This window comes from Syngnathus scovelli, chromosome 7 (assembly GCF_024217435.2).
Source record: "Syngnathus scovelli strain Florida chromosome 7, RoL_Ssco_1.2, whole genome shotgun sequence".
Lineage (NCBI taxonomy): Eukaryota > Metazoa > Chordata > Actinopteri > Syngnathiformes > Syngnathidae > Syngnathus > Syngnathus scovelli.
The window spans coordinates 926,911-952,194 of record NC_090853.1 but is presented as its reverse complement, the minus strand read 5'-3'; the positions used below and the strand labels follow the sequence as shown (position 1 = coordinate 952,194).

The following is a 25,284-nucleotide window of genomic DNA, read 5'->3' as shown; positions in this document are numbered from 1 at the left end:
TGACAGGCTATTTTGACAAAAGAGGTTGTTTGACGCTTGGGAACTGTGAACAAAGACACGGAATGTTCCTGCTTTGTCGCTGGAGGCTGCTACGAGTTGTCGAATATTGTTACGCACTCACAACATAATTGAGCCTCACACTTTTCAATGAAACAAAGTCGTTGCTATTTTCTTTCGACACCGCATCATCATATTCCCCCCCCAACTCCTCGGCTAAAAATGTCCGCTTTGCTCTGTCTTGACGTTTGGGCCGGGCGGTGACGTGCGGCAGATGTCTTCTTCAGTGCTCGGTGTGGCAGGACTGGATGTTTTCGCTGGGCTACATCAACCCCAAAAGCCCGGACGAGCAGAAGATCACTGAGATGGTGTACAACATCTTCCGGATCCTGCTCTACCACGCCATCAAGCACGAGTGGGGCGGCTGGCGCGTCTGGGTCGACACGCTCTCCATCGCGCACTCCAAGGTCAGTGCGTGCGTGCGTGCATGTGAAAGACATTGTCACCTTTTTTAAAAAATCTTCTTTAACATTTTTTGATTTTTCTTCTGCGTGTAAATGTGCAGGTGACGTATGAGGCACATAAGGAGTACCTGGCCAAGATGTACGAGGAATACCAGCGTCAAGAAGAGGAGAACATCAAGAAAGGAAAGAAAGGCTCGGTCAGCACCATCTCGGGTCTGTCGGCCGCCGGCATGACGGGCTCGGCGGAGATGGCAGAAATGGACGGCGGCTCTCCGTCGCCCGGCAGCGACGGCGCCGGTCCGCGCGACCCGTTGGCCGAGAGGCGCAACCCGGCGGAGGGCGCGGCTGCGGAAGGCGTAGAAGCGGAAGTCCAGAACCTCCTGGTGGACATCAAGGCAGAGAAGGTGGAGGCCACGGAGGTGAAGATGGACGACTTGGACGCGCTGATGGAAGTGAACTCTCTTCTGGACGAGATTTACTGCGGCGCGTTGCTGCCGAAAGACGGCGCCGCGGACCGGCAGATCTCTGCTCCTCTCATCTCGCTGGACGACGACAAAGACGACGTCCCTCAGGGCGGTGCTTTATTGTTCCGCAAAGCGGAGGACTCTTTGTTGCCAGACTTGAATGCAGCTCTTCCCTCGGGGTCTCCACCTGGCCTTCTGCCCACCTCCGACTTTGCCCCTCTACCCGGCATCCTGGAAAAGGATGACTTTGAACTCCTCAACTCTGCCGAGGAGGCCTTGATTCCGGAGGCCGGTGTCGCAGCGCCCTCTAAAGGAGACATTTCTGCCTTGTGGAGCAGCGGCCCCAAGCCTTTCCAAGCGGAGAGCGTGGAGGACAGCAAGGAGATGAAGATTCAGACCACGGCCACCACGCAGGTGAGACCACGGCATTTTCAAACGGGCTGATGGATTCGAACCTCGTACCTTTTTGCTGCGAGGCGGGCATGCCAACCACTATTGCCTTCATTTGGATGAAATGTGTTTTTGCGCATTGCTGTTGGATCCAGTGCTGCTGCTGATGCGCCTTAATGGTCTTTTTGCAGCGTCTTGCTGACTCCTTCGTTTTGTGTTTATCGCTGGCACTGAGCTCTTGTTATTGTTGTCATTGCCGGTCGGGCGGGAGGGAGGGAGGGACGGAGAGAGGTCATCTGAGGATGCTTTGCTTTTTCATCACTCTGAGTTGTGAATGAACTCAATGAAGAGTTGAAGCGCACATTGTTGTTCCTGAGCTTGGCCACAGCCTGTGCCTGTCTGAGTTTGAATCAAAATGGTGATGGCTTACAATTTGATTCAGACTCACAGTATTACATAGAATCTTTCCCGCCATCTAACCAAACAACAAATTTCTTCCAGAGCCTAAACAACTGCCTCGGCGCCGACTTCGGGTCCGGCGACACCCCGCCAGAGGACGACGACGACGACCAGCAGCGACAGCGGCGACAGTTCAGCCCGGGCCCTCGCACCACCATGTTCCGCATCCCCGAGTTCAAATGGTCGGCCCTGCACCAGAGGCTGCTAGCAGACCTGCTTTTTGCCCTGGAGAGTGACGTGCACATCTGGAGGAGGTCCGCACACACACACACGAATGCATATCGACAGGGATGGCTTCGGGATGTTTGTTCTCCTGGGACTAAAAGGTGGCGAGACTGATACATAGTTGGGCTGAGAAAATATTTTACAAATATATTTAAAAACCTGTGGGGCGACACAGATTACTGATGGGGCCATAGAAGACCTGGTGTAGCGCCACCCAGGCTTCACTGTATCGTCCACGTGTAGCCCGCTTAACAGGTACAAAAAAACAAAATATCCCTTTCTGTTTTTGCCCTCCAGCCACTCCACCAAGTCCGTCATGGACTTTGTGAACAGCAGCGAGAACATCATTTTCGTCCACAACAGCATCCATCTCATCTCTCAGATGGTGGACAACATCATCATCGCCTGCGGCGGGATCCTGCCGCTGCTCTCTGCCGCCACCTCGCCTTCAGTAAGTGCTCACTGTCAGGCTACAGTGACATCTAGTGGCGGTGTGGCTGCTGCACATGGCGTTATTTGGAGGACATGAAATGACGCGCTATTTACATTTTGCCTTTGAGGTGGAGAACATCGAAGCCACGCAGGGCATGTCGGCAGAGACGGCCATCACCTTCCTCTCCCGCCTGATGGTGATGGTGGACGTGCTGGTCTTCTCCAGCTCGCTCAACTTCAGCGAGATCGAGGCGGAGAAGAACATGTCCTCCGGCGGCCTCATGCGTCAATGCCTGAGACTCGGTGAGCCATTCGACGTGTCTTGGATAATTGATTTGATAAGTGAATGACGACACAAATTGAATTAAATCATTTTTTTTTACTATTTTTCATTTTTACACAGTTTGTGGTTATGAAATTGTTGAAGCTGCTCATGTCACTCCCGCTTGCTCCCACAGGAGGTCATCGCAGCACTTGCATTTCATTTCAACAGATGATTTTGTGTGTGTGTGTAGTGTGCTGCATGGCAGTGAGGAGCTGTCTGGAGTGCAGGCAGAAGCATGACATGTTGTCCGCTCCCAACAAGTGCCAGGACATGCTGCCAGATGCTGTCCCTCTTGGCAAGGTATTTAAAAAAAAAAAAAAAAAAAAAAAAAAAAAGAAAAAACTTGCCTCGTGCTGTCTCTAAAAAGTGTCCACATTCAGCTGTCCCCCATCAAGGACCCCGATCGCCTCCTGCAGGATGTGGATATCAACCGCCTGCGTGCTGTGGTCTTCCGTGATGTGGTCAGTGTGGCAGAACCGGGCAGCTCACTATTGTCAAATGTCCAACGTGCTGCGGCATCACCTTGTGGTTCTCCCGGGCAGGACGACAGCAAGCAAGCTCAGTTCCTGGCTCTGGCCGTGGTCTACTTCATCTCGGTTCTCATGGTGTCCAAGTACCGCGACATCTTGGAGCCTCAGCGCCAGACGGGCAGGACGAGCGCCAAGTCGGGCCACGCCGCTCAAAGCCATCGGGAAGCCCACTCGGCCGCCGGCGCAGGTGATTCCGGACCTCTCCAACTGCATTTCCCAAAAAAAAAAACTACCACCAGAGGGAGACAGAGCGAAGAACTAAAACACAGCATTGGACTCATATTTTTGTTTCTTGTCAGTGTCTCCTGCAGAACCCGCTCAGACATTTCTGGACCCTCCAGGCGTCCCTTCACCCTCAGAGGAACACTCGCTTCCCCACGGCGAGCCGGGTATCAGAACCGAGCGGGTCGTCAGCGTCGTCAACGGCTGTGACTCCGCCGGCGAGCTCTTCTCCGAGCCTGCGCCGCCCTCCTCCTCGGGCCTCAACGTCAAAGAGATCCTCAAGAGTTTGGTGGCACCGCCCGTGGAGGGCGTGGAGGCGGGGCTGGAGCCGGTGTCCTGCCCGGACTCCGCCACCAAGGCCCAGACTGCGCTGCCTGTGCAGTTTCACTCCTTTGACAGGTACCGGGGGGCAGGGAAACACCACAATACGCTCGCTTGGGGTCATTAGATTGGCCAACAATTTATCCGGTTCAAACCAAGCTAGTCCCACGTCCGTAATTTGTCAATTTCAGTCCGAGTCAAGTCATGTGACGCGAGTCCACCGCTTCTCATCCGAGTACACTTTAAATCCAAAGAAAATACCAAATTGTACGGCGAGGTGAGTCTGATGAATGGCTTTGCGGGTGAGGAGGCGGCGGGCCGGTGGGTGGGCGGGCGGGCGGGGGTCTCCAGGGTCTTGATGACAGATTAAACAGAAGCGGCCCTCTGCCCCGTCCGCCTAACGTGACGTGGCAGCCCCAAATGAGTTTCTACAGCCAAGAGTATCGTTTTTGAAATGCGTCACACACACACGCACGTATGACTTTGTCTGGCGTCTCCGGCAAGCACCCTCGTTGGCTGTGTGTAATTGTTTGGCGCCTCCCAGCCAAATGATCTGCCAGCTACGGAGGGGCCGTGGGGACAGACGCAGATCGAACGTGACAACATCATAAAGGGAAAGGGGAGGGAGGTGAATGACTTCAAGTCAAGAACACCTGCTTTCACTCGATGCAAAGCAGCTACTACTTGGGAATTTCTCTCCAATCCTTTATGGCGCCAAGGCACACCTTTTATGATATCACCACTATGTGGCAACAAAAAAAAAGAAGCCACCATTTTGTCCGAATTTATGGACAAACGTGCGTGATGGATGAGTATGAAATGTGTGCCGTTTCATAGAACGTAAATGGCAACTTTGCTGCCATCTAGCGGCGTCGCATTTAATTGTTTGAAATAGCTCATTTTCCGGCCAGCTAGTTGAATATGAATAAATGAAACATGTAATACATAATATAAAAAAAGATAAAAATATCATGATTGCTCACGTGCTTCTACAGTAGAAATATTCTCGTCCTGCTTCCAAATGAGCTCCCCGAGGTTGCCCGTCGTGACTTATTTAGCTTAAGAGCGATGAGGCCAAATGCTAATTGCTTTCAATTGCCGCCTTCCTCTCCATCTTCCTTTTGTATCGCTAAATCAAACACAGTGCGATTAGCTGGAACGCGTAAAGGAAGCGCCCGTACCGGCCTCATTCCTATTCCTTCCCAGATTAATCCCTGCTTTATTCAGCGCAACTCAATTAAGACAATCCTATTAATAAAATATGCTCCAGATAAGCCATGCATGATTCATGAGCGCCGACTTATGAATTATTCACATCAAATGCGCGGCGGCGTTCCTCCAGCGCTCGCTTGCCTCGTCTCCGGGAGATCTTCTGATAGCTGTCAGTGAGGAGAGCAGAACAAAGGTCCGCCAAATAAATGATGCTTGTCATCAGTTAGCGCCAGAGCGCAAATAAAAAAAATAAAAAAAAGTCTCCGCCGATGAAGATGTGTACTTGAGCGAGCTTTCAAGCTCCTTTTTCCTCACTCGCTGCTTGCAGTTTTGATCTGCTGCTGCTGCTGCTGCGGCGAGGAGAGGAGAGGAAAAACAAAATTAGTGCAATTTTTGGTTTTGTCGTCAGGCGGTTGTCAGGCAGAGCTCCAAATGTGTGTTAGCGATACAAGATAATGATGAATAATTAAAACTGGAGGTAGAAAGAAGCTTTGCACCCACAAATGATCGGCAAACTGAGACTCTCCAGTGGCTGCTACTTTTTGTCCAAAAGATTTGATTTGTTTTTGATTTTACTTACCCGATTTGTGTTCTCCTCCACTGTGTTGAAGCCAATTCAAACTTTGGAAATCAGCCAGCCATGGTCTCTCCTTGGACTGACATGGTGGGAGTCACGTAACAAGCATTTCCTGTAACATGCAACATGAAACGGAAGGATTGCACGACGTCTGGCTTTGAGCGTTTCCAGACCCAAACGGGCCTCAGATGGGCCTCGCCACAAATCCAAAGAGCAAACGCAGATGCGTCCAGGGCAAAGTGGCTTTTTTCGTTCGGTGTCCGGCCGCCCCCCTATTACAGATCGTCCCATGCGGATGGATTCATTGATTAATCGAAAAAAAAAGAAATATTTTGAAAGCTAACCGCTTCTGCCGTTGACGTCCCATGATCATGTTGTGGCGTTTGGACCCGCAGGAGCGTGGTGGTGCCTGTGAAGAAGTCCCACCCAGGGGGCCTGGCCGTCACGGCGGCGGGGGGCAGCCCTGCGAGCGGCCTGCCGACCCCCAACATCTTTGCGGCTGCCTCAAGTACCCCCAAGAGCACCATCAACACCATGGGTACGTGCTTGTGGCTGGACTTTGCAAAAAATGCCAATCCGGATTTGATCCAGCTCAATTTGGAGTCCACACCTCGTAACAAATTAGTTTGAAAACGTCCAATCCACTTTGTCCAAAGGTCGTAATTGCACAGCAACAATTACATGAATACAAAAGCATTCATAATCTTTTTTACAGTCTAATTTGATACAACCAGCACATTTAGGTGCTGTCGTGTCAAACTCAATTGAATCCAGAAAAAGTGTCAGTCCAATGATGGCGTAACCAGGTTTAAAACGTTCCCACATCCCCCATGTGACCCATATGACCCCTTTGTACGCCCCGCTAGTTTCCCTAAACTCCACCAGATGGCGCTGTTGTCTTACCCATGGCCGTCTTGCGTCCAGCCCGCCCGACAATGGCGACCTTTGTTTGCGCCTGCAGAATTCCCCCTTATGCAAGCCGGTGAAACTTGACGTCTTTGCTTCTGCCTCGCTTTGGGCTTGGCACTCGTCTCAACATCACTTTTTGTCCATCTTTCCTCTCACAAGCAGCCATGAGTTCATCCAAATGTTCTTGAAACTTGCATGGATGGGAAATGAGCCCAGGACAAGGTGCTTCGCTTGCACTTGGCTTACGTGTCCATAATCGACTTAACTGGGTCAATTTGACCCGCAAATTAAGCAGAGGTGGATAAAGGAAAAAAAAAAAAAAAATCCCCCCTTCTCAGTGAGCTTTGGCAGGAATGAGGCCAGGAGGCGTTGACGCAAACCCCGTGGTCGCTCTCGCCTTGTTTGGGGCTTCCCCCCCTCGCTCGCTTCCGACAAGGATGAAACATTCGATGCCGTCCATCCATTGGCGGGCCTTTGCGTTCAAGATCAGGGCTTCCTCGTCAGGCTCTGGATTTGGTCTTTTTTCTATTGTTTCCTGTTCCCATCTGAATGGAATGTTGACGTGGGAGTACATCGTCAATATTACGTCAACGCAAATTGAATCCAGAACAGATTCTGGAGGTGCATTTGTCATAAAAAAAAAAAAAAAGTCACATGATGTTATTTCAGAAATCCCTTCCAGCCCCACCAATAATGATTACAAATAAAAAGCTTAAGAAGCTAAATAGATTTGAACATATTTTGTATAAAAACAAAGTAAGAACAGAATTGAGAAATAAATGTTTAAGAAATGATTTGAATTTGAATTTGAGCTGTTGCTTTTGTCCCGTTCAGGAGCCGTGGCCGCCGCCGCCGCCACGGCGACCTCGTCTTCGTCCGGTCTGGTCAACGGCGCCACCAGTAAGAATCTCCCGGCTGTGCAGACGGTGGCGCCCATGCCCGAGGACACGCTGCAGAACGTGAGGTACCAGCAGAACGTTGAAACAAAGGCATTGTAACATTTGATTGGTCCAGCTCAATACCGCAGCCGCAAAGTTCTGCTGAGTCATGTGGCTTGTGATTTTCATTCTCTCCGTGGCGAGCTTACAAGCTAACAGCCATAGTATGTGGAGACACGCAACTGCGTAGCATCATTACTACTCTTTCAATTTTTTTCAAATTGGCAATAAATCAATAATAATTATAAAACTAATGAAATATTTTCAAAAAATTGTCAATTTCAGGTGTTCCTATTGGCCCCAGTCAGTTGGTTTATTTTAATTTTATTTCTGGTCCTGCACTTATGAAATGAATCTGAAATGAATTTGAGGAATTTGCCCTCCTTGTGTGTGTGTGTGTTTTTGGCGTTCCTTTTTTGCGTGTGCCTTTTCCTCGCCTCATCTCTCCTTGCCGCTAATCGTTTGTGACAGCCTCGCCCGAGACTCGGCTCACGTGTGCGTTCCACTCGACAAATAGGCGCTCCGTTGCCATGGCAGCCGCGCCCGCCGTAGCCCGGCGTAACCCCGCGCTCCAAAATGGCTCCGTTCCACAGAAGACTAATCAAAGAAAATCTCACATGGCGTAGCATCGTGTGAATCCTTCTTGATTATTTTATAACGATATCATTAAAAAAAATAATCAAGCCACGAGATCTCCAAGTGGACCGTGGTGCCAAAAAAGTTTGTTTTTGCTTTGCTTGGTGTTGAACATTTCCACGTTGGCCTTTGCAGCATCACCTCCAAACTGGAGCGAGCTTTGGAGAAGGTGGCGCCGCTGCTCAGGGAGATCTTTGTGGACTTTGCGCCATTCCTGTCGCGAACACTGCTGGGCAGTCACGGACAAGAGCTGCTCATCGAAGGTACGAGCGCTCGTGACGCCATTTTATTTTATTTTATTTTATTTGAACTTGATTGGAAATAGCTGCAATCCCTTCCCACTTCCTTCCGTCCTTGCAGTCGGTCGGTCGGTCGCACACATTTGAAATAGTGTGCGGCCGTAATTACCAGCCATCCATCACTCCTAACGTTATCCGGGGTCGAGCCCCTTCGTGCCCCTCGGTGGCCTTTTTTGCTCCCCACCCCCGCAGACACGCGGTCTCTGCCGCAATTACGCCGAGTGCACCCGGCGCTCCGACACTGCCGCTGTTGTGACGGCCTCCTTCCGCAACGTCCACCCCCACTACGGCGCCGTTTCCAGCAAAAAGGCCGGCAGGCCCTTGTTTGGAGAGAGAGCGCCTTTGGTTTGTCTGCCGGGGTCGACTTATGGCGCGGCGTGTCACGGCGGTAACAAGAGGTCGACGGCGTGCAAGAGGAGAGTCACTTCCTCTCCACTTCACGGGAAGGTGGCGAGCGACTTGACGACATCTGGCCACCATCAGTTCCTGCTGCCTGAGAAAGGCACCTTTCTGTTTTTTGACAAAAGACGCGAACTCTCCTCTGAGTGACAGCCTGCCATTCCACGCACGGCGATGGCGACGGCGACGACTTCTTCCCATTCCTCTGGCCTCTAACGAGCGCACGAGAGTTGCCGTCTTGTCGTTGTTGTTTACTAATGACTGCAATTGAATGCGTCTCTGCAAACCAGCTATTGTTTCTGCAACAAAGAAAGCCAAATAAAAAAATATATTGATTGATGCACAGTCAAAGCAGCAAAAAAAAATCTTTAATGCTTCAGTCTGTTTGTTTTTTGCTTGCCTTTGCAGGTCTGGTGTGCATGAAGTCAAGCACGTCGGTGGTGGAGCTCGTTATGCTGCTTTGTTCTCAAGTAAGTTTGCCTTCCGCTTGCCTCATTTGACCTGAGGTGCGAGCTTCCGAGTTGCCACTCTTTTACCCTCAGGGGCGACTCCACGTGACAAAACATGGGAAAAAATTATATTATTATTTCAAACTTTTTTCCCCAAATACATTTATGCTCAGTTTGAGTCTTCCCCTAACTAAAGGCTCAAATAAAAAGCGTCTCCTATCTGGGCTACTGGTGAAAAGCTTATGGTGCTTTTCTTTATGTCAAAAGTTCCCGCCGCTGACAACCGGCAGCAGCGGCGGCGACTTTCTAGCCCCCCAAAGCCCGAGCCCCAGCGGCCGTCGCTAAGTGATTACCTCGGTCGGGGCTGACCCCGCCAGGCTCCAGTTAAGCCCCTGTTTTAAGCAAGGTCAGAGCCCCGATGTAGCAGTTAGAAGGCAGATAGTTAACATACCTTCTGTCAGCCCATCACTCTTGCGGCCATAAGGAAGCCATTACTTGGTGCCTCTTTCGCCGATCCAGACACCAGAAGGTGGATGGCGGCGGCCCCGAACGTCCTCTCTCCGGCAGGGAGCTCTGCCTCGCTTCTACGGGAGCTGTCATTGGGACCGGGGGGGGGGAAAAAAAAACCCCGTGCAAATGGGACAGCCGCAGTTGAGTTATTTCAAGTTCTTAGACGGGCTCCTCTTTCTGCAAGACATTAGGATTTATTGCACGTGAGCGCATGAGCGTGCAAAGTCCAGCGCCACCGCCAGGCCCCTCCCCCCCGCAGTTCTCGTCGGATCCTCGGATAGCGTTACGTTCGCTCGAGAGGGTTCTGCCATTAAGGGCTCTGGGGATGAAACTCAGGCGGAGATATCGATCAAACGACAAGGCCTTGAAGCAAAGGGAAGCGCTGTAACACCGTTGCGATCGCTAATAGCAACCAGCGAACATTACACAAAAAAACCCCACAATGTGTTGTTTCACATCTCATCCGAGCAAGCTTCTTCACTTCATAGCTCAGTAAAACTTCTCTTTACACAAATAAAATAAGTGTGAAGCGTAAAATAGAACTTCAGCTCGAGTATCGGCAGCCTTTGTGACTACCCGATATCTTAAAATAAGACCGTGATTAGCCCGATACGTCGATACTTGCCCAGCCAGACTAGAGTGAATAAGAATAAATATGAATAAAAATACGTAACTTGAAAAAGTGACCATTTTATAGATGGTTTTTGCTGCAGCAAAAAGTGGCGATTTCCCCTCCCGCCTTGCCGTAATGCATTGGGACAGGTAGGAGGGTGCTTGGCTGACCCTTGAACCCTCACTGTTTTGTGGCCTGTCACTTTTCTGCATAAATTAGCGCTAATGACCCGCCTCCTCGTCTTGGCGCATACTAATGGCGGCAATCACGGCACGACGGGCCGCAAACGCCGACTCTTCTCTGCTTTCCCGAGCTGAGCGAAAAGGTCAAGCGGCTCTGTTTCTTGTAACAGTTTGAGTGTAGGGGAAAGGGGGGGGGGGGGGGGGGGCGGCGGCGGAGGACTGGAGCCAGTGGAGATTTAGTGATGGAAGGCCTCCAGATGTGGCGAGCATCGGCGAGCAGATAAAAGCAAAGGCTCCATGCGCACTGACAGGTTGGATCGGAGCGCTCGCAAATACTCGCTTCCCTGCTGAATCTCAGCCAGATGAAAGCAGGGAAAAGAAAAAAAAAATTGAGTTATGACATTTGGGGTCCTCAACTGTGTCTTGTCGATGGGCAAAAATGATCCCGCTGACTGATATTCCCACAATGCTGGCTCTTAATTTTAAAATGAATTCTTGCTTTGGGGATTCATGCGTTGTTCCACGTACCTGCGAGAACATTTCCTTTCCAGTTCGTGGCCACATTGAGGTCTTCTTTGCCACATCTCATCCATTTTCAAAGGCTGTCAATCAAAACCTGGTCCGGCCGAGGCTCCTACTGTAGGTGTCGCACGCCCCTCCGTGTTTATTTTTGTCACGTGAGCGCCTGAGCGGCGCGTGATCCCTGTCCAAATCCACGGCGGCTTATTTCACAGGCTGACACGGTGTCACAGGAAAGGGAGGGAGGGAGGCGAGAGGGAGGGGGTGTTTTGTGTAATCTTGGATGGCAACAGGGGTTAGAGGGAACATTTGGAGACCAGATGCTCAACACTTTGTTTACGGCGGCTTCTTTACTTAACACGCGCGCAGGTCACCGGCGTGTTGCGTGTCAGGTAAGACGAGAAAAGGCTCGGCGACACGCTCGGGCGGCGTTCTACGCAATCAGGCCCGGCTTGAGATAACACGCCTTAAATGATGTGAATTCGTTCGCCCTCGTTGAGTTTACGGGAGAGAGAGAGTTGGTTTTCCCACAACGAGCGAGGGGAGCGCCCCCTTTTAATCATTTCCAGAAAGGCAAGTCGGGCAGCCGAGGTGGGGGCGGCTCGCTCGCTCGCTCGCTCGCTAATCTGTCACCGCGCGGGCCGAAGGAAGCGGCCGCATTTGAAGCGGGCGGATACGGTTTCATTTTGTTTCCAGATCTTTGGCGGCTCGGTGGCGCACTGGGTAGCACGTCCGCCTCACAGTTAGGAGGGTGCGGGTTCGATTCCACCTCCGGCCCTCCCTGTGTGGAGTTTGCATGTTCTCCCCGGGCCCGCGTGGGTTTTCTCCGGGCACTCCGGTTTCCTCCCACATTCCAAAAACATGCTTGGTAGGCCGATTGAAGACTCCAAATTGTCCCTAGGTGTGAGTGTGAGTGCGATTGGTTGTCTGTCTCTGTGTGCCCTGCGATTGGCTGGCAACCAATTCAGGGTGTCCCCCGCCTACTGCCCGATGACGGCTGGGATAGGCTCCAGCACGCCCGCGACCCCCGTGGGGACTAAGCGGTTCAGAAGATGGATGGATGGATGGATGGATGGATCTTTTCACCGAGCGGGACAGCGCAATCACACATGTGGTTTGCAGCTCTTTGGTTTCTGACAGAATGAGGCAATTTGAACATTGATTGTTGTTTTTGTTGTCAGGAGTGGCAGAACTCCATCCAGAAGAACGCCGGCTTGGCCTTCATTGAGCTCATCAACGAGGGAAGGTACGCAACGAAGAGCCTCATTGAGCAATGTCGCGCCCAATTTCATGTCTATCTGAAAAGTTGGTCTCAAGTAGAAGGACATCAGAACGTGAATGAGGAAGAATATTAGCCTGGTTGGCTCCCCGCGGCGCTGTCCTCCCTCTCACAGCTTTTGAGGGTGTGGCACATACTCAAGGGGAGGGGGGGGTTTGGTTGAGCAGATCAGCAGAGGCTCAGCCTCCTCGCCCATCTGCTGACCCATCTGGCCCGAGTGCCCAGCCTGGCTCGGGATTCTCCCAGTGCCCCCCGTCCCGTCCTGTCCCGTTGGCGCCGGGACAAAGAGTCAGTGATGGTGGCACACGGCGCTGTCCGTGGTGCTGACTTCATGTTAACGGCTAAAAATCCCAATTGAAAAGTAAGCTAAGTTTGAGGTGATGACAATTTGGTAGGACCGCATCCATAAAAGTGTCCAGTGATCCGCAACGTGGCCTCAAAGCACTACTTTTGTCTAAATGGAACTCCTCAACTCATTTCATCATAGTGACACCAAAACACAAAAGAAAAATCTGATTAAAAAAGAAAACTTAATACGGTAAATAATCATTCCTCTGAAGCTGCAAATGCATCGGCGAGAATGTTTCATCCATGCGTATCCATTCTTTTGAAGGCTGCTGTGTCACGCCATGAAGGACCACGTCGTGCGGGTGGCCAACGAAGCCGAGTTCATCCTGAACAGACAGCGAGCCGAGGACGTCCACAAGCACGCAGAGTTTGAGGTACTGCCTTTTGCACTTTTTGCAGACATGTACTTCAAATAACATGATCGTGTGTGAAGGCTGGCGTGTGCGTGTCCTACAAGCAAGCACAAGCGAGGCCCGCGTGTGTCACCTCTGTTAGCAGCGCGTTCGTGCGGGGACTGATGACTTTCTTATCTGCCAACGGCAGCCGTCGGCAAACAGCTTCTTGATTTACAGTCGCCCGGGATCCTTGACCCGACAGATAAACCGGGGGAGACGTGCAATGTCAGAAGAAGACGAGGGGGTGGGTCAGGGGGGGGGGGGGGGCTACCTGGCCCTTCTGTCTGACAGCTAACACTTTATTTTCCCCGCCGCAGCTCCTCAAAGATTGAAGATGCGGGACGCGGATGAGGCGCGTTTACAATGAAGGCGCCACGTCGTAGCGCGCTTGAAAATGATATTTGTCAGCACGCGGTCACGTGACCGCGCGCAGATCGAGTTACCTTCTTGATGAGGAATACGCTCAAGAATAATATCTGACAGATTTTAAAATTGACGCAGGAAATTCAATTAGCTCCCGGCTTCTGTTAGCAAATTAGATTTGGAATATCAGCCGGCGTCCTCCCGGGAGGGAGGGAGGGAGGGAGGGAGGCCTTCGCAACACAATCGCCGTCCAGTCTGTCTTTTACACAAGAAATGTTTCACATTGCGAGAAAGTTAAAAATGTCAAATAACGCTAATCAGCCATCTGCGCTTCTCACATTTCCATTTCACTTAAATTCAATTGCAGGCATTTGCACTATTATTTTTTTATTTATTTTATTGATCTATTTTTTAATTTATGAATTTTTAAAAATGATTTGACTTATTACTAGTGTTTAATTTTCTAATTTCAGCACTTGAGACTGACCCACACGTGTGGAGCGAGCCACAAATATAGATTTGTGCAAAATCCTGCCACCGCCGCCGCCGCCTTGTAAGTCAGCCTTGTTATTCGGCCTGACACAAAGGAGCCCATTTCCGCTTGAAGAGAGGCCAATAATAGAGTCGGCGCGGTGATATGTAGCTCTGTTTGCTCCTTGACGGCTGACGGTCCTGGCGGCTCTATTAAACTATTTTCCTTTCTGCTCTTAATAGCCCCGCCCGCCCGGCGGGGAGCCCCCCCCCCGCCCCCCCGCTGATTTACGGCTCTCCTCGGAGGGAGCCCCGCTATATCTCTCCGCTGTCTGCTCATATCTCGGCGCGCTCAAGTGTGTTGACTCAAGCCGGAGCATTAGTCAGCGTGACAAATGCCCCATTAGAAGACGTGAATGGCGAACCTCTCCGTGGTCGTCGTCCTCGAACGTTATTAGCGCCCTCTGTATGGAGATGGCCGCCGTTAACTGACGAAAACAAACAATCCCCAAAACTACGTACCGCGCTCCAAACGATTAGGCAATCCGTCAGCAGAGTTGCCTGGAAATGTGGGACGAAGAGGCCCGGTACTTTTTGAATGGCGCCAGCCTTCCCTTTCCCCTCCTATTGCGAGCATGAAATGTGTCCGAAATAATTGGTTCACTGGTTCATCTTGAAAAGAGCCTGGTAGCAAATTGATACTCAGTCAGATGTACTATTATACGTATTTGTTTATTTCTGACGATTGACTGTGCTAATTGGAGCTAGCTACCGTCATCCCCTGACCTCAACCCCATCAAGCAGTAAACTTAAGACAATAAAGAGAAAATGGGCAAATTTAATATTGAAGTCATCATTCGGTCACATTTCAAGTGACTTTAAACATAAAAAACATTCTTAAGAAAAAAAAATCCTGCTGAATCTTACTTTTTGTTCTGTAATAATGCACCATTTTGGGCGGAGGTGACTTTATTCATATTGGAGCGTTTCATTGGTCTGGAGTTCATATGGAGTCATCAGTTCATGTGTTTATCTTTTATTTATTTGACATTCACCGACGCAAAAACTGTCTCGCGCATATATTCATGTGAAATGCAGTTTAATGATCTCGACTCTGTTTTGTTTTCCCCCCTCTCGTGAAATCAAAAGTCAAACTGCTGCCAGTACGCCGCCGAGAGACGCGAGGAAGAGAAGATGTGCGATCACCTGATCGGCGCCGCCAAGCATCGAGACCACGTGACGGCCAGTCAGCTGCGGCAGAAGATCGTCAACATCCTCACCAACAAACATGGCGCCTGGGGGACCTCGGGCCAAAGGTGAGCAACATCTAAGATCTTTCCGTCGTAGACGCAAATGGCCGCCGCTGATGTAAACAAATGTTTTGGGCCACCAGAGTCGCACCAATAGTAAAGCCAAACAAAAAAGATCTGAGCTGAGATGTTTCCTCAAAAGCCGCCATTGCTGGGATGAGTTTGCCGCTTAATGGCACTTTCCCAGAGTCCTCCAGGGTCAGCAAACGCAATTACGGCACGGGGCGCCCATCGGGGAGCTCATCTGACAGTGTGGCTGGGGTGGGGGGGGCTCTGTCCAGGCATTCATTGACCTGCTCAGTAACGCACGCCAGCACCTGGTGGTCGTTTCGAACTCTGCTCCCCCCTCCTCCCGTCCCCCCAAGGGTCCTGTTAAAATAAGTGCTCGTTCCACTTCCCTGGCTCCGGGCAGCGAAGGGGAAAGATCAAGAAGAAGCACCCGTTTGGGACAAACGGAGCACTCATGTGATCTTTGTTTCACGAGACCTCTGGCAGGAGCTCGGCTAGGTCGAGATGAGGCTCAAAAACGATCTCTCTAGATTGTAGTTCGGCTTTTGTTAACTACGATACAGATCATCATTCGGCCTCAATTTTTTTTCTTTCTCGATGATACACGAAACCGCCGATTGGGATGCGGACGAGCGGCAGAGATGAGCGATGACGTGATCTGTCTGAGCACATTTTACACTTCATATTTGTCTAATGAGAAACAGAATTTGAGCAAGTTGTGTTTGTTAGGGCTGCAAACGCTTCCATCGAATGCACTCAACCTTCCGTCGGAGCAGTCGGGGCACACCAAAAAAAAAAAAAAAAAAAAAACTGAGTGGATTTGGGCTCTGCTTCAATTATTAGTGGATCTCGCGCTCTTTGTGACTCTCTCTCTGTCTCTCTCTCTGTCTCTCTTTCTGTCTCTGTTTCTCTCTCGCTGTCTCTTTCTCTCTTTTTTTCTTTGTGTGACGCAAAGCATTGATACAAAAGACGGCCATGTAGTAAATGGATCCCCCCCCCCCTCCCCCTCAAAAGCAGCAAATTCAATTTTAATGGTAACCTGCTGTTGAAGAAAAATGACGCAATATGCCGGCGAGCGCTCGGGGCGACGTCGCATGCACGGCAGCTCAGTCTTATTCAATGCTACATTAACTTTCCCATTTATGCCGCTCTTGTAAAATAGAAAGCCCTCTGGCGTGTTGAAGTGAATGTGTGTGTGTGTGTGTGTGTGTGTGTGTGTGTGGGGGGGGGGGGGGGGGCAGGCGGAAAGCTTAGCTGTAAATGTTTATTTTCTGCCTAATGCACTGAAATCTCAAGTTCTGCCCGAGGATATTTATCGTTGCTGCGGCGGCAATGATAAACAATCGTATTAGGAGGAGATATGTATTGTTTTTTCCCTTTCTCAAAATTTCAAGCAGTTCCCAGGTGTCTTAACCGCTCGTTTGATTTGCAGAAAATAAAAAATTCTTCAGATACCCCAAAAGGTCCCGTGTTAAATTTGGACTCGCACAAGGACAAACATCTGCAGGCTTTTTTTTTTTGCTCTGCTGCAAAGTCAAAGAATGCTCAGAAAGCGCGGCGGCGGGCGGGCGGGCGGGCGGACGGATGGTCACGTGACGCGACTCCGACGGAGCGGCCCCGTCCGTCTCTCGGGCTGCCGCGTTAGATGGCGCTATACGGCTCCTCCGTGATGAATGTGCCCCTCCCTGTACGGAGTGGGCGGAGGAAAATCAATAGCCCTCAAATTGAAACTGTATAGGCTGGTATTGATCCGCCGCGCTAAATCAAAACGAGGAGCCCTTTTATACGTCTCGGCGCGACAGCTCCCTGCCCGGTAATGACACACTATCAATTTTGGCTTTGCACTGATAAATCAACTTGAAAATTGGATGTCAGAAGCGTTTTTTTTTTTTTTTTTTTTTCTTGCCTCGGGAAGGGAGGAGGAGGGAATGATTTCCTTGGCCGCCGGTCGCCTCTGCTGTTGACCTCTGAACTGCCGCTGCTGGATTATAAAGTTCAGGGTGGCGCAAAGCGAAAGTAGATGTCAAGGTGGAGGAATCCAGCCTTTCTGCATGCTGCTGCCTCATGGAAAAATAAGTCACCTTGTAACGCAACTTGTCATATTTTAACGTGATAATAGTCATGCTATATCGTTCTATATTTAACCAACATATTCAACTTTGTCTTCTGATGTGGCAATAATACAACACCGCCTTGCCGCAAACCCGGTTTGGTCATTTTGAATGAGTTTGTTTTTGGATCACACTTCCAGAGAACCACCCTTACGCCAAACGCTTTTTTTTTTTTAGGCTGATTACAACACAAAAGCCTTCAGAGGCAAAGCCTGATTCGTTTCCTAGCAGGGTTCTTCAGGGGGGGGGCATCGGTGACAGCTGACGAAGGATCCTCCATTCATTGGCGACCGCAGCAGACCTTAACCTTAGCTGACTGCTCTATTGATTCTCAACATTTCTTCTGTATAATTACTTTTTTTCTGTAGCAGAAAGCAAAATGGAGGCCGCCTATCGATCTGTGTTAAGGCAGCCAAACATTGGCTTCCCCTCTCCTTGCCGCCAGTTTCATCTCTGACGAATGGGAACAATAAGTCTTTTTTAAAATATGATTACGCGAGCCAACCAGTGTTTGGTCTCGCTTTAAAAGGACATCAATTCTAATACACAAGAACAAGGTCAGTGGCTGTTTCCAGCCCAGGCAGCTTCATCGTGCAAAGTCGGACTCGGGTAGAACGCTACGTACAACAAAAGTTGCAAGTTGAACGTGGGAGGGAATTTACGTTTCACAGTACAGTTTGAAAAATGATGTGTTTTTTTTTTTTTATTGAGTGAAACAAGTACATGAACATGTGTGGGAGAAAGCGCTGTGGTCAGATGAAACCAAAATTGAGCTATTTGACATCAACTCCACCCGTCGCGTTTGGACCAGGAAAAAATGGATCACTCAAAAGAACGAACGCAAGCCATGCCTGCAGCCAAGCATTGCGGTGGAATGTTTTTTTTTCCTCCGCAAAGGGCAGCTTTCAGGTCTGAACTGTCATCTTGGATGAAAGCCTCAGCCAGAACAATGTTGGCTCGTCCACTCTGACAGTGACGCGTGTTCAAGTCGCCGTTAACCCGTCTATTGTCATTTGCATTGTTTGTTAGCATTAGGCTAAGCAAATCTTTGCTACGTTGTTGGAATACTCACCCAAATTTCTTTGTTTTAGATGAAGATGATTTTTTATGCAAAGTGAGCAAGCAGCAGATAAAAAACATGGAGGAGATGAAAGCGTACTTGTTAGCACACGCGCTACATGCTAATGTGATCATGATGCGGGACTGTAATATTGCTTGGCAAACTTTTGAGTGCCGATCTCTTTGCTGACTTGACTGGGCACTTTGAAAGTGGCCCATGGAGCATGTGGCTGCCAGCCACCACTTTGCTCTTTTGCTTCAGTTTTCATCTGACGGCAGCTGTTCCGTTCGCCTGACAGACAAGGTTACTTTTATTTTTTTCTTACTTTTGCTTGCAGATGACTTTCATCATGCGCTGATGTGAACTAACGTTTATTTGAGATGTTTTGCTCTCAACGCCTGCCAGATTTTTTTCTTTCTTTCTTACTTCCTGACAAGTGACGGTAAAAGGAAACAAGCCAGTCGGGTCGCTTGTTTCAGGTCATGAACCAAAAGAAAAAGAAAAAAAAAACAGGCTCCCATTTAAAAGCAGAAAGACAGAATTGTCCTGCATGTGTTTGGAAGATTTCAAGTAGGTTCTAGCTAAAAATCCAAAAGATATGTTGGATGCAGACATTGGAGCATGGTGGTGCTAGCATCATCATCAAACTCTAATTGCTGCGTGCTAGCTTCTATTTAACCCGAGTTTGAATGCACGCAAATCATCCAATTAAGGCACAGCAGTCGTTAAAGGCTCCGCTGTATTTTTTATTTTACGTATCTTTTGTCACATTTCGACGCATACACGCAGGCAGTAAAATTCAGTCCGAGAGTGTGTAAGGTCATCTGGAAGAAGAGCCGTCTTGTCTTGTCTTGTGCGTGAGTGCGTGCTTGCGTGCGAGAGAGAGCGAGAGAGAGAAACCAGCCATGACCCCCCGTGAATAGAATTGTCAGTGATTACTGGTATTTATAATAATTAGCCCCTCACTCATGTCGCCAATTGACGCCTTTAAAAAGAGCATAATGGCGTTTTATTGAATCAGCATGTCTGTGTCCTCCCTGCTGGCTGCCTCACACAAATCCTCCCGCCAGTATAAATAGAATAAAAGGGGACCCTTTATCAGCGAGGCGACCCTGCCTGCCTGTGTGTGTGTGTGTGCCTGTGTGTGTGTTTTTACCGAAAAGGATGACAACACACCAAAATGTTTTTGTCCTTTCCAATATCCCAACTTAAGGCAAGGTTAGGGTTTCTCTTGAATTAGTCATTTTTGACAATATGTCCAGCAAATCGCATTTTGTCATGCAACAAAACAGCTCAGTAGCGCCCCCTTTGGCAAGTTAGAAGAAGGGAAAAGTCTCAAGGACCCTGGAAGCAAATTGAACAGCAAATCTGCCATTTTCAGGGTTTCTAATTTGACGTGTTGTGTTTTGTCATGGTTGCTTTGTTAGCACCGTCCAATCCAACATTGTTTCACTTTTTGCGCATTTTAAAATCCATCATTTTTCATTTGCTTTGGAAACCTGCGTCTCACCCTGCGCTTTTATGAGCAAAATTTTTCACAAATAACAAAACAGGAGCCTAAAAATGAAAAGAGGAGAGTAACAGTCCGACAACGTGGTCCCCCTTTGCTGCATTTATCCCGCCACACTTAGGCAAAGCTGAAAGCCCTCATAAATAACGGCGCTCCTGTTTCCCGAAGGTTATCAGTGCAGGAAAATTAGCTTTTAAAATGCAGTTTGAAATCCATTTAGGTGATTGATTGGCGAGCGCGCTAATAAATTCTGCCGGTATCCGGGCGGGCCTCGTCACGACCATTTTTTATTGTTGTCATGAAGCCGGCCGGCCGGCCGGCCGGGCGAAATGCGTTAACTGACGAAGGTCTGCGACTTAATAAGTCCAGTCAGTTACGGCGACAAGCTTTGCGTTAGCACAACACGTTTACGCTCTGCCTCCCTTTTGGGATGTGAAAACATTTTGGCTTGAGATCAACATTTCAGCTTTTATTTGCAGGTTATCACCAGATGGTGCCTTTGACATTTCCCCACTTTGACTAACCCATAAAAATGGAGAATTTTATGTTCTTTCATATTGGCCAAGCACCAATATTGTTTTTGAAATGTCTGAGTATTGTGTCACTTCACCGAGCAACTTTGATTGTGGACTTTTTGCAATATATAATTCAAATGTTTTTACATTAGGGACATGTTGAGCTTCATAACATCCAACTCAAGTGTTATCTTTTTTTGGAAATGGTGTCAGCGTTAACACTTTCAGATTTATTTTGCATCTAACCGTTTGATCAAGGCAAAATAAACAAATGGACCTCCTGTGCTAGACCTGATAAAAGTACATTGAATGCGCTTGGGTGGATCTTCAAAGTGGAGGCTTTATCCCTCCCCCGAATTAGGCGCACGTAATCTTGGGCCTGGATTTACATTTTTGGCGCGGCGTAATCCGGCATTTACAATATCATTTACGTGCCTTTCTTCTTTTTTACGCCCACTGACATCTCGCTCGCTCCCTCTCTCTCTCTCTTCATCCTCCTTTTTAAACGCTCTGACTGACAGAGGACAAGCTCCAGGCATTCGCTTTGCATATAGGACAGCGGCGTTCAACCTTTACACAATCACACACACACACACACACACACACACACACACACACACACTGCCTTTTGATTGATATTTAACTGAAAGTGAGCTCTTGTTGCTGTCAAATCTCAGCTAAGTCTCTTGAGCCGCTTGATTTCTGACACTTGTGCTATTCACGTTAAGGACTCTGTGTGTGTGCGCGTGTGTGTGCGAGTGCACTCAACATTGTCATGTGATCCGTGTAACACTTTAATCTGTTTAGACTCCTTCGATATGCCGGCACGAGCCAAACGTTGATGGAGACGGCCGCCTGCCAAGGTTTCGCTCAAGTATCTCGGGTGTTTTGTATTTAGGTTGTAGCGAAAGGAGCATTTTGAAGGAAGGGTGGCCAAACTGTGGCGTGCGGGCCTCCACCTCCGCTCTTTACTCTGGCCCGCCGAGTGTTTACGATCAACAAAGCATTGAACAAATCTTAAACGAGCACAAGCACCATAACAATGCTAGTTTTGTTAGCCTGTGTATGGCATTTGGCATTGTGTGTTAGCAATAAGCTAGCAGATCTGCGTAGGGCAAACTTCTAGTTTTTGAATACAGAACTTGTATTTCTCTTTAATTGGTTTGTAGTGTTTCGTGTCAACTAGAATGCCACATCTCTTGCTCTTATCTCAAACTTTTGTTCCCAACTCAAAGCAAAAAAAAACGGTTGCCACGTATGCGTAATTACCTTTCTTTTTCCCGCTCAAGGGCAAATAAAGGCAACGCATTCTCCCGCATTGCCTCCACCAAGGCTGTGAATAAATAATGAAATCAAATTGTCCAGCTGGAGCGTGAGAACAAGCAGCACTTAGTCACCTATCTGCGTTGCCAGTGCCTAATGGTCTGCATTAGGGGCCGGCAATAAAGCCATCCCGGCCGGCCCGATTCTCGCTAATGTCGGAATAATCATTTACAAAAAGATGGTTACCACATGCTGGAATTAATCCCCCCCCCCCCCCCCCCAACCCAACTTCTCTTGCTTTTAACAACCCTAATTTGCCATTATTAATAATGAATAAAAATGCAATTTTCAGTGCGCTTGCTCCAGGGCTCTGGAAATCATTACGATGAATATTTCAGCACATTATTTTAATCTCTGGCGCACGTTTGCGTGGTGGGGGTGGCGGTCGGGGTTCACTTTTATAGGCTCATGCGTCAAGCACACCCCCACGCTCATTAGAGCCCATGCTGTCCGTGGGAGATGCCTACCTTTGATTTACAAGACTTGTTAAAAGAAGCAAAGAGTGTTTAAAAAAAATGAGGCAAGCTGCGCCATTTTCACTTGTAATTTGACGCTGGATTTGTTAATGGAGCGCCGACCGACCGGCCGGCCGTGTGATTTATGGACGCCGCGGCGGTTGCTGCTCCCTGCTGTTATTTACACCATTGCTTTCGCTTTCTGTTGACTCAGATCATATCTATATATACACAACATATATGTATATATGTATTATTTTAATTTTTTATTGTACTGCATTTGATGAGCTTTGCTTTTTTTTTTTGCTTGTTCAGCAGAAGGGCATTGGTTGAAGTTGCTTCCTGTTTTTTCTCGCAGGCCGCCTCACGACTTCTGGCGTCTGGACTACTGGGAGGACGACCTGCGGCGGAGGCGGCGCTTGATCAGGAACCCGCTGGGCTCGACGCACTCGGACGTGTCGTGCAAAACTCTGCAGGAGTACGGTGAGCTCACGATGTGGTGGTAGTGGTGGTGGCGGTGTACATGTGGCTCATTTAGTCCTGGCAATTGAACATGACACATGACTTTCATTGGTGTTTTTATCCTCTGCAAAACATGTCGTTGGTGAAAAAAAACCAGGCGCCTCCTTTTTTTGTCCTCCCCGCTTGGCCCACGGGTCAACGTTCCTCAGACTTAACGCAAGAGTGACTTTTACGCAAAGAGCGGCGCTATTAAGCGGCCCTTCTGGCCTTGTGTTTATAAAGCAAATGCGGAATGAGCGTATTGATTCACAAGCTAATAACCTTAAACCTGCTCGACCCTCTTTCAGCCTCTTTTTTTTTTTTTTTTACACATTCAAATGGCTTTCGGCTGAAAATGTTCAAGTTGCGGAACAATAACGGGCCTTTATCAAAGGCCCGATTATTTTTACCATTTGACCTATGAATGTCTGAATCGATAATTTGACGATTAATCCATTGTCAAAATAATCCCAAATCATCTCTGGCAATCAATTCATTGTTTTGAGCCCTAGTTTAATTTCAAATTGTGCCAATCCTCCAAATTGCAGCCCTTCAACATCGTCGTCCGTGCCAGCAGACCTCTCATCGTTGTTTTGAATCAAAATTTGCTTTTACTTTGGAAGAGAGCGATTTTTTTTTTTTTCCCCCATTTGTTTCAAAATGTTACAGACCAAATCCGTAAGTGACTCTTAAATCTACTCTAGTCTGGACCACAAAGTTGTCGACCAGCGTTGATCCGGTAAGGATGGTTGAACAAGTCCAGGAAGGCATCTGGTTGGATTTGGGCTCCAACGCCAACACATGGCAGCTGCAGGTGGTCCATACAAGCAATCATTGGGCCGTCTGCTCTTAATTTTCCCTGCGCCTGTGCGTGTGTGTGTGTGTGTGTTGTCGGGAGGGGGCGGTGATCTGAGTCATTGACTCATTTTGTGGCCTCTCGCTCTCTCGCTCTCAATGCGATGTGTTGACGTGTGTCAGGCAAAAAGAAAAAAGCTCTAATGTCATCCGCCAAGGACACTTTGGCTTGCCAGTAAATAGACACCATCGCCGACTCAGCGACAATTAAAAGCCGGAGCGCTGACCTCCGCCAAGGCTTCAACATTTGTCACCCGCGACTCCGTCTGTGTCCAATCGACAATTTTAATTGTTAAAAGGAGCTGCCGAATGTAGCCGTCGACATTCTGCGAGCATCTTAAATGCGGCAGGTTGTCCAAAAAGAATGCCGACTTTGACGGCAGGATATGACAAGGCGCCATTTTTTGCCGTTTGAAGAAGGGCAGACGAGCTCTGGCGGCGGCACGCGTCACTCTTCCCCCGCTCGCTTGAAGCCATGAAAGTCACGCGGACGTTTTGTTTTTCTTTTTGTCTCGTCTTCACAAAGAAGACTGCGATGAGTGAGTGGCCCGTGTCTGTTTTGAAGCAGTCTCACCGTCGCCTTTGTTTTTTCCCGAGGAACGCGACGAGCTCCTTTTATTTAGTTGTTGTGCGCGCTCAAAGGAGTTATTTTCAGATTGCCTCTTTTCAAAGTGCCGCTGAGCACTTTGCACATCCGAGTGCGGCTCATCGTTCCGAGCTTTGTTTTGACTGACAATTTGGTGATGTCATTTGTTTCGCATCCACTTGTCCACCGAATTCCACGCCAATCAGTCAAAATGATTTTTCAGTCACGGTGAGGCCTTCAGAAGGTGATGATGGCGTTGGAGCAAACCCGTACGCTTCTAAAAGCGTCTTTGGCGGCAGCGCTGTGCTTTTGACCTTTGTCATCACTTTTTTTTTTTTGTGTGCGGTGCGTGCGCGCGATTGGGCGGACACTCTGTCTCGTCGTCTATTAGCCACATTGGCAGCTTCGCCAGCACATTCGGCGCTGTTGGGAGTATATTGTGGGCTGATTGGAAGCGGGCAAGCATGAAATGGAAGTCAGGTTAATATTGATCCAAGTGTTTAACGGGGTGTTTTACCTCCGGGTGTCCTCGCTGTCGCCAATCAGGGGAGAAGCTTCATCTCCTCCCTCCTGGCATGGCGCTGATTGCCACAGACGGACCGATTGTCCTCTGCGGTCGGCGTGCTACGAAGCTCAATTTCCATTGAAAACAGGACTCCTAGCACACTATGTTGAAAAAGGGGAGGGGCTTCATTTAAACTTGTATTTTTTATACGGGCTTCCATTGTAGTCGTTTGTAGCAGGGCTGGGATTTGCCGAGTCGGACCGCGAGTGTTTTCAAGCTCCGGCAGACACTTCGCAGAGCATCCTCGCACATTGAATGAAAATTTCCCCGAGAGGAAGCGGCGCGTAAATCAACGTTTACGATGTTTACGGCCGGCCGCGCTCAAACGCGACGCCTTTGCCTGTTGTTTGGAAATCCCTGGCGAAGCGGCCATCGCGGCCCGCCGCTCGGCTCGGCTCGGCTCTGCTCGGCTCGGCTCTCTGTGGAATGCGTAGGAGGCCGGCCGTGCAAACCCCAGCGATGGATTTGATATTGGAGCTGGCTCGCGTGCATTCCGTAAGATGTCAGAATGCTTTGCGCAAATCAGCCGAGTTATTTACACAGAGCTGACAGCAGG

General features: G+C 49.1%; 1 protein-coding gene and 1 long non-coding RNA gene across 9 annotated transcripts in view; one reads left to right on the top strand and one right to left on the bottom strand.

Annotated features, from left to right (window-relative positions):
- Positions 1 to 25,284, top strand: part of LOC125972719 (neurobeachin) — an 87,840-nt gene that overhangs the window by 20,635 nt on the left and 41,921 nt on the right. Inside the window, exons 21-36 of one of the 3 annotated variants that reach the window (XM_068651423.1) lie at positions 272 to 464; positions 563 to 1,339; positions 1,817 to 2,028; positions 2,297 to 2,450; positions 2,560 to 2,734; positions 2,947 to 3,056; positions 3,137 to 3,473; positions 3,586 to 3,907; positions 6,014 to 6,156; positions 7,362 to 7,491; positions 8,237 to 8,364; positions 9,208 to 9,269; positions 12,254 to 12,318; positions 12,965 to 13,073; positions 15,078 to 15,244; positions 22,580 to 22,704. In XM_068651423.1, the coding sequence (XP_068507524.1) occupies positions 272 to 464; positions 563 to 1,339; positions 1,817 to 2,028; positions 2,297 to 2,450; positions 2,560 to 2,734; positions 2,947 to 3,056; positions 3,137 to 3,473; positions 3,586 to 3,907; positions 6,014 to 6,156; positions 7,362 to 7,491; positions 8,237 to 8,364; positions 9,208 to 9,269; positions 12,254 to 12,318; positions 12,965 to 13,073; positions 15,078 to 15,244; positions 22,580 to 22,704 (3,209 nt within the window). Of the gene's footprint in view, positions 1 to 271; positions 465 to 562; positions 1,340 to 1,816; positions 2,029 to 2,296; positions 2,451 to 2,559; positions 2,735 to 2,946; positions 3,057 to 3,087; positions 3,474 to 3,585; positions 3,908 to 6,013; positions 6,157 to 7,361; positions 7,492 to 8,236; positions 8,365 to 9,207; positions 9,270 to 11,349; positions 11,465 to 12,253; positions 12,319 to 12,964; positions 13,074 to 15,077; positions 15,245 to 22,579; positions 22,705 to 25,284 lie in introns of those variants that run through there. The other 2 variants (XM_068651424.1, XM_049726663.1) reach the window with 2 other exon arrangements.
- Positions 5,019 to 11,768, bottom strand: LOC125972726 (uncharacterized). Of its 6 annotated transcripts, none has more exons than XR_007482901.2 (4): positions 11,082 to 11,768; positions 9,700 to 9,841; positions 9,200 to 9,347; positions 5,019 to 9,098 (listed from the first exon to the last, which is right to left on the bottom strand). It is a non-coding gene; the product is annotated as an uncharacterized lncRNA (long non-coding RNA). The 6 variants fall into 6 exon arrangements; XR_011087132.1 differs by lacking the exon at positions 11,082 to 11,768 and having other exon boundaries at positions 5,019 to 5,391; positions 5,622 to 9,098; positions 9,700 to 10,721; XR_011087133.1 differs by lacking the exon at positions 11,082 to 11,768 and having other exon boundaries at positions 5,019 to 5,388; positions 5,622 to 9,098; positions 9,700 to 10,721.